This window comes from Medicago truncatula, chromosome 7 (assembly GCF_003473485.1).
Source record: "Medicago truncatula cultivar Jemalong A17 chromosome 7, MtrunA17r5.0-ANR, whole genome shotgun sequence".
Taxonomy (NCBI): domain Eukaryota; kingdom Viridiplantae; phylum Streptophyta; class Magnoliopsida; order Fabales; family Fabaceae; genus Medicago; species Medicago truncatula.
In genome coordinates this window covers 31502287-31510478 of record NC_053048.1, presented here as the reverse complement: position 1 = coordinate 31510478, position 8192 = coordinate 31502287, and the positions used below count along the sequence as shown (strand labels likewise).

Here is an 8192-nt window from a genome sequence, read left to right as displayed (position 1 = left end):
TATAGGACAATTTAGGTGATAACTTCTTTTTTTTCTCTTTTCATTGGTCAAAATCAATGGAAAGAGAAAAAAGAAGAGAGAGAATAATAGTATAACGTGAGTATGATAGAGAAAGTTGTAAAAAAGTTGTTACAAAATGATTGTACAAATATCATTTCTCTTTAAAAAAATGCTACTTTCGCAAATGACTCGTATGAAGCTTGGATACGTACGGATACGTGTACGATACGATACGGGTACACAGATACGCGGAATTTTTAAAATTAGGATATGATACGTTCAAGATACGTTAAAAAAATATTTATACTAAAATTTATATGCATGTAAAATATTTTTAAAAAAAAAACATTTATTACTCTTCATATGTTAGGTTCTCTCTCTCTCTCTCTCTCTCTCTCTCATCCACCAAAAACATAATTTTTAATTGGTTATCGAAAAACAATTATAGTAATTCATATCTTAAATTGAATCTATGTGTATCTGTCGAGTATCTTATAAGTATCCGATAAAATATATATTTTAAATTAAAATAATTAATTCCGATACTCCGTGGATACGTATCCGAGAGTATCCGCGGAGTATCAGTATCCGATACAGATACGTCTCCATTTTGGAGTATCCGGACTTCATTGCTCGAATGCTCGTAATTAAAAGAAAAGAGTTCACAGATTCTAGCAGACAAAAATGTAAAAATTATTAGGGTTAAATGTCATAATTGAGATTTGTGTGAAAAATAACATACGAAGTCCAATACAACGAAAATGTCGTATGAATTTTTTTAAATTGTTTTTTAATTTTTTTAAATTTATTTTATTATTTTAATTTTAAAAATAATTTTCAGAATTTTAATTTTTTAAAAAAATTTAATATTATGTGGCACGCCACGTGGCAAAAGTTGCACAGTCAGCAACTGCCACGTGGCCAAAATCATGCCAAATCAGCTTAATAGTGGGTCCAGGATCCTTTTTCAAACAAATTTTTTTTTTACAGGGATGTATTTTAAAGTTTTTTTTTATAGGGACGATTATCATATTTAAGCCTTTATATTAAATATGTAACTTTATAATAAATAATTGTTGTTTTTCAATGAAAAGTTACTATTTTAGTAGTCTTAACATGTGCAATATTGCTCATGGCCGGTACACAAACACTTAAGGTATAAGTGTTTATTTTACAAAAATAAACGAAATTTATTCATTAAAATTAATAGAATACATCGATAAAATTTAAATTCAAAATCACTAAAAACAAAAAAGAATGAATATGTAAACAAACTCATAACATATATAAATTAATAGCATAAAAAGAGAATATATATGTGTTTATAAATATGATTATATTCAAATGTTCAAAATACTCTTGCATTTGGACTTGCAACTTGATGATGACAAATTCATTTTTTTTAAGGAACAAATTCATTAATCGTTTGTTTAAAGCTAATTTTTTCAAAATTTTCTTAGAACTGTGGTTGGGATTTTGTGTGTGAAGAGAGAGAGATACCGTAAATAATAAAGGAAGAAGTAATGATGAAAGAGGGAAAAATCATGAAAGAGACATGAACATAAAAGGGCACTAGGAAGCTACAGATGATGCATTTCCTTCATTAATTTATAACAAAAAAAACAACCAATATTAAATTATTAATTTATAACAAAAAAAATTAATTATTAATTTAGTAGTTTTTTTTTTTTTTATGGAACTTGAGTCCTCCACTTTACTGAAACCTGTTTGTTCATAGAATGAATATATACCTTGTCTGCTCTAGCATAATTCACCCAAGCTAGTGAATCAATCTTTCAAGGCAAAAATAAAAACATACAATGGATGATCAGTTCAAGGAGTGGTGTCATTCATTTGCAGCTTCGCTAGGTTCTCTTGAATTTTATAGTCATCATCAATCACGTAGCATTTTCTTGGTTCCAGAAAGACTTAAAAAACCAAACGTGGATGCATACATGCCAAGGGTGGTGTCAATCGGACCCCGATTCAAAGGAAGCAACGAAGACCTATTGCAGATGGAAGATATCAAAATAAGGTGCATGAAGCATCTCTTTCAACGAGGAATACTACGCGACCGCAGTGCTTATGAAACATTGGAATCATGCTGCAAAGCACTTTGGGAAATAGATGATGTGATTCGAGCAAATTACGGGCCCGACATCAACAACATTGAAACACAAGAGCTCACACAAATTATGTTAGTGGACGGTTGTTTTCTGTTAGAGCTTCTGATAGAAAAGGGATTATATGAAGTACCAGAGTCAGTAGTAGACAGCCCCTTCTTTCCTGGTCCAGCAATTGAACTGCTGAGAGATGAAGATGTCTTGTCTGATCTCACCTTGTTGGAGAACCAGATACCGATTCGGATCATCTACTTGCTGCTTAGAACACTTTTTCCTGAGTTGACTGGATATTCTACTTCCGAGGGTGAGACCAAAATTAATAATCTTATCCTGTTTGTTTTAGGCTATCGTCAAGGTCGGATTCTGGACATTCTGGACATTCGAGGTGATCATATTCTTGATATTGTCAACTTATTCGTTAACTGGGTTTTTAATAAAAATTAACGAATTCTTGACATTCGTTAACTTATTCTTGACAGTCATGTTTGTTTTAGGCTATCATCCAGGTCCGGTTCTGAGCATTCATGGTGATCATATTCTTGATATTGTCAACTTATTCGTTAATTGGGATTTTGATCAATATGGTAATTTTCTGGATTTGTTTCAATTTAGGGACGCTCCTCAGCAGCACCAGCTTAAACTGAATCGTTGTGCTCTGAGGCTCCTAACTGCAGGAGTTATCATAAAAGCAAGATTCCCTGAGCATCATGAAGAATATAGTAACTTTAATTTAAGCTTGGTGTGGAGGAGTTTATGTGGTTTGCTTAACAGTATCTTTCTTGTGAATGAGAGGGGCAGGCACTTGGATTTGGATTATATTCACCAAGAGGTGGAATTGAAATGTTTGAACTTTCACTTTAAGTTTGAAAAGGGGAAACTTGAAATTGAACAATTGCATATCACTAAAACAACAAAAGCCAAGTGGTGCAATCTAATTGCTTGGGAACATCTTCAAAGTAATCTTCGAAGTACAACAAGAAGGGGCTCTGGTAACTGCAAATTCACTTCGGCTGCTTTGATTTTCAATGGCTTGATCTGTTCTGAAGACGATGTTCAACTTCTTAAGAACAAGAAAATAGTTGTGGATCATCTCAAGATGAGCAACCGAGAGCTTGTGGAGTATTTCCGCAAAGTAGCATTGGGAGTTGACCATAAAGTAGTTGCTTACAGTATTTATACTGAAATGGTTCGTTGCATCAATAACTCTGAGGCGTTTTTCATTAAACAGATGTGGATAATGGTGTGGAATTCATTCACATGCCGTCAAGAATGGGTTGTAAGATTTTTGAACCGCAACTACAACTTCGTTGCAACGGTGGTCTCTGTTCTCGCTGTTGTGCAGACTGTTTATACAGTCCTACCGTATTATTTTCCCAAATAGCTCCTCTCCATTGCTTGAAGAAGACATGTTTCAATTTTCTGCTATTTGCATTTCTCTGTGATTTAGAAAAGACCCACCACTTCATATGGGACATGTTCTCATTTTCAAAGTAGCGTGACGAGACCTATTAAATTTCACTAAATAAAAGAGTGACTTGTTATTATGTCATTCTTTGATATAGATGCTAATCTTGATTGTGCTAGTTGATTTTTCGATTAATTTTGTTGTATGTTCTATCTAGATTCATCAATTTTGATTTTTTGTTTGTTTTCATTATATGTGATCCAGTTTTGATTATTCCGCAATAAGTTCTTACATTAGACCAACCAATTTCTCATGTTGACACACCTGAGAGCATAAAACTTTATTAGAACATTAAATCTAAAAAAACAAGGTACTAGACTTTCTTTGGTTGTGTTATTAAACTCAAACTGGTAATAACTCGGTTAAAATACTGGATCACCGGTTTACTGATCGAATTAGTAGGCCACTAGTTTTCAAGTCGATTAGTAGTTGAACTATATCATAATGAAACATTTATTGTGCGTACATAATAATGGAACATTTTAAAGTAAACCTTTCGAGGGAATACTAATACTAATAGTTGCAAAAGTTTAACTCTGATATAATTGTAGGAAGATCCACCTTTTGAGACTGAGATAGCTCAGCACTTAGCACTCTATTAATTGAGAATAAATCTTCAAGAATTGAACTTCTAATGCAATGCTATTGCACTAATTTCGTATTCTTAAGTGATGTAGATCAAAGAGCCTTTTCAAGAGCTCATCAAGGCGCATAGTAACATAATTTAAAGGAAAAGATTACATGATATGTTTTACCATCAGTATTAGTAACATGTCCAAAGCAAGATAGTTGTGGCAGGACGGATGACACTTGCATTATCACTCATTAAAAGAAGGGGTTAAATATGTTTTTGTTCTCTATAATGTGTATTTCGGTCAACCAAATAGGACCATGAACCCAATTATTATTACTATCTGCACTCCACCTCTTCATTAACTGATTTCTTCAATGCATTTTTTTCCAGTTCTCGCAATGCAAGTTTATAGTATGTGATGCGACTAATACAATGAGCAACCACTATTGAATTCTTCTATATCTCACAATGTAAAGCTTATGGTGATGCGAGTGAGGCAGTAGCAACTTCAATGTCGCGATGCATGGCTCGTAGCATGCGGCATAAAGTAGGCGGTAGCTGGTTTTCCTGCTTTTCTTCATCCCTTATCCCAATTCTCATCACCAAAACATTCGTAATGACTATACCCCAAGAATTAACATGATAAAACTTGTAATAAGCACAATTCCATCAGAGTTGTTTGGTTTGGGTGACTTTGACATGTTTCAAGGTCTTTTTTCCATTGTTGCTCTTTCATGACTTTTTGAATGATTACTTTACAAAACTCGATTAAAATACGCATAAACTAACTAATTTTACTCTAAAATGATGACAAGAAAACAATAAAAACCCTATAAGATTTTCTGTCATCAATTTCCTTACCTCAACCCAAAGGACTTCCTAACCTTGTGGGATCGATATTTTTACAACGACAATAAAATTGTACACTTGCGATAGTGACACCAAAGCAATTATAGTTTCATGAACTTGTTATGTGTTTTGTGGCATTTTTCACTCACTAAAGCTACCTCCTTTCATTCTATATTGGCTAAAAATTGAATTTTGGGGAAACTTAGACTTAGAAGTGAATATGTCAAAACTATCACAGCGATATTCTAATTCTGTTGTGAAATTGATGCTAGATAGAATATTTATTTGTTTCAATGGGAAATTTGGATTAGTACTTATTGTTGTGGAAGTGATGAAACAACGTAACTACAGTGAGTTGAATTTGGATGTTTGAAGCATTAAACTTTTTTCTGGTTTACAATTCAATCAAGGAGTTGTTCATGAAAGCAAAGTGTCAATATGGAAAGGTTGGGTAGGAAATTAGATAATTGAATGCTTACAAACTTTGACTAACAGACGTTGGAATGAGGGGTTAAAAGATGATATATTTATTGAAAATATAAGGAGGTTGCTCCTCATTTGATAAATAGAGGGGGTGTCGGTGACATTTGAACAAAAATTAAGAAAGGTTAGTGTTTTTTAGAGAGAGTGTGTGTGAAAGAGAGAGAGAAATCTATAGGAGAAAAAACAATACTACATTAGTTGTAGAGCTTTATGCTAAAACTACATTTAAAAAGAAATAACGAGAATAGTAAAAAAAAATTAGAGTTACAAATAAATGATTGAATAACTTATTAAACAATCTTTTAGAGTACAATCTTGTCATAATCCTCGAGCAAGCATAACTCTAATCTACCTTTTCTAATACCTCTCATATTAGTTTCAGATACAAAAGGAATTAGCCAAATTTAGGTGTCTAACCACTTTATACCAAGTTTTAGATGTTAGTTTCAGATATAAAAGGAATTGACCAAATTTTGGTGCCCAACCACTTCAGATCAAGTTTTAGATGTTAGTTTCGGATATAAAAGGAATTGGCCAAATTTGGGTGCCCAACCACTTCAAACCATCATCGTCATTATCTAGTTTTATGTCGGTTCCACCTTCCCATTTAGGTATTTTCACTTGAAACCTAGGTCCAATGGGAATAACGGGTCTTAGTAGATGATTACACCTAGGAGTTAAAAAATTGTTGAGTGAGCAAACAAGTTCCATGTCTTCTTCCTCAGTTGAACTTAACTGAAGTGAGGTCTTACCATCAGTAAAATATTTATCACCCATTGACTTCAATGCTTTCACAAAGTATATATTTGGTTTATCATTTAATGATGGTTTGGTACTGAAGGAGAAACTATTACCAACCATTAAATCTCTAGGTTGGTTTTCCAAGCTCCCTTGATGCATAGGGTAACTCAAAACCTTAATAGAATCTTCAGATTCACTCAGGTGAGAATAGTCTTCTGTACAGGTTTCACAATATTCTCCTTTGTCGTATATGGCAGGAAAAATTTGCTCTTCTGCTACTTGTAAAATAATTTGTTCATCTCTAGGTTGGATTTTAGTGCTTTGTTGATTCATGGGGTAACTTGACCCCTTAATAGAATCATTGGGGTCACATAAGTAAGAACAATCTTCCATACAAATACCACAATGTTCTCCTTCATCATCTAGAGTAGCAAAAATAAACTCCTTTGCTCGTTGTGAAAATAAACACTTTTGCGCCTGATCTCTGACCTTTTTACTACCATATTTTTCTTTATCTAAGAGTTTTAAACTAGTAGTGAATGTACCGTCGTATATATACCGGTCCAATTTCCTCTTCTGAAATAAAAAAATAAATAAAAAATTTACTCTAGTGAAAAATATCTATACCTATCTTTTATTCAAAATCTAAATTATTTTAATAAAAATCTAAATTTCACAAAAACTAACGCTAATAATAATAATAATAATAATAATAATAATAATAAATCAAATGATCACTAATAAAAAGATAAAAATTAAAGAAAGACCATTTTAAACTGGGTGAAATGTAACTCAGATGGTGCATCTATAGGTTGTCCTGGAGCTGCGGCCTGTGGAGGAGTTTTTAGAAACTCCATGTCAGACTTTCTAGGAGCTTTTGCAGTTAATCTTGGAATCTCTAATGCTTTATGCTCAGAACTTATAGGTTCTATGTTGGCCATTGAGATAGCTCACAGGATGAATTGGCGGTATCTTTGGTTAGAAACTGATTCGATGTTAGTTTCCTCGGCTTTCAAGTCTTCCAAAGTGCTCCATTGGCATTTACATAACAGATGGAACAATTGTATTCATCTCATCTCTTCCATGCATTTCTGAGTCACTCATATTTATAGGGAAGGAAACAAATGTGTTGACATACTTGCAAACATTGGCCTATCTACTACTTCTCATGTTTGGTTTTCTCAACCTCCTGATAATATTAGGGCAGACTTAGTGACTAATAAGTTAGGTTTACCTAACTTTAGAATTGCTTAACCTTGAGGTTTTGGTTTTATGTCCCCCCTCTTTCTTGTTTTGTACCTTTCCTTTATCTATATATATATTTTGGGGTTGCAGCAGCCGCTCTAATCTCCTTTGCTTAAAATAAAAAAAAAGAATGACCATTTTATTCCTTCAAAAAAAAAACGACCATTTTTTTTGGTCAAGAGAACGTCCATTTTTTTTTTTGGTCAATTAGCGTAGTCGCTAGAGCTCACACAATTTAATTGTAAAGAAGTGGAGTGTCCGGGGTTCAAACTCCGACTCCTGCATAGAATATGCAATATCCCTACCAACTGAGCTAACCTCACGGGGATACGTCCATTTAAATATGGGTGATATCACAATCAAATCTTTTTTTTTTTTTTACCAACAATCAAATCTTAAATATTGTAGATGTCTTTTTGACTTTTGGATTTAGAATTCAAAAGTACGCCAACTTCTTGTATTTGATTTTGAAGTCTATGGTGTGAGACTTCTTGTCGCAACGTTTAATGGCAAGTTTTCTGAAGCACATCATCGTGTGATGTGTTGTTCCTCCAATGCAAAATGTTCTCAAATATTGTAACTACAAAAATTCACATTTGCAAAGGTAAACATGAGACACCTTCAAATTTTGTGATATGCCCCCTTCTTAAAATAACCTCGTGTATAAAATTTTATGAATCATAACTACTTTCAAATAAAAATTAAGCTACAA

At 33.1% G+C, this 8192-nt stretch overlaps 1 protein-coding gene across 1 annotated transcript; it reads left to right on the top strand.

Moving 5' to 3' along the window:
• The first annotated feature begins 1739 nt into the window (after window positions 1–1739).
• On the top strand, window positions 1740–3763 carry LOC11405516 (uncharacterized). Its single transcript, XM_003623193.4, has 2 exons — window positions 1740–2508; window positions 2618–3763. Exons 1-2 carry the CDS (start codon window positions 1821–1823, stop codon window positions 3502–3504), a joined length of 1575 nt encoding a protein of 524 aa, XP_003623241.1. The 5' UTR covers window positions 1740–1820; the 3' UTR covers window positions 3505–3763.
• Window positions 3764–8192: the final 4429 nt, after the last annotated feature.

Coding starts and splice junctions, on each gene's coding strand:
- LOC11405516 (XM_003623193.4), top strand. CDS start 1,821: ATGGATGATCAGTTCAAGGAGTGGTGTCATTCATTTGCAGCTTCGCTA. Junction 2,509..2,617: donor GGACATTCTGGACATTCGAG/GTGATCATATTC, acceptor TGTTTGTTTTAG/GCTATCATCCAGGTCCGGTT.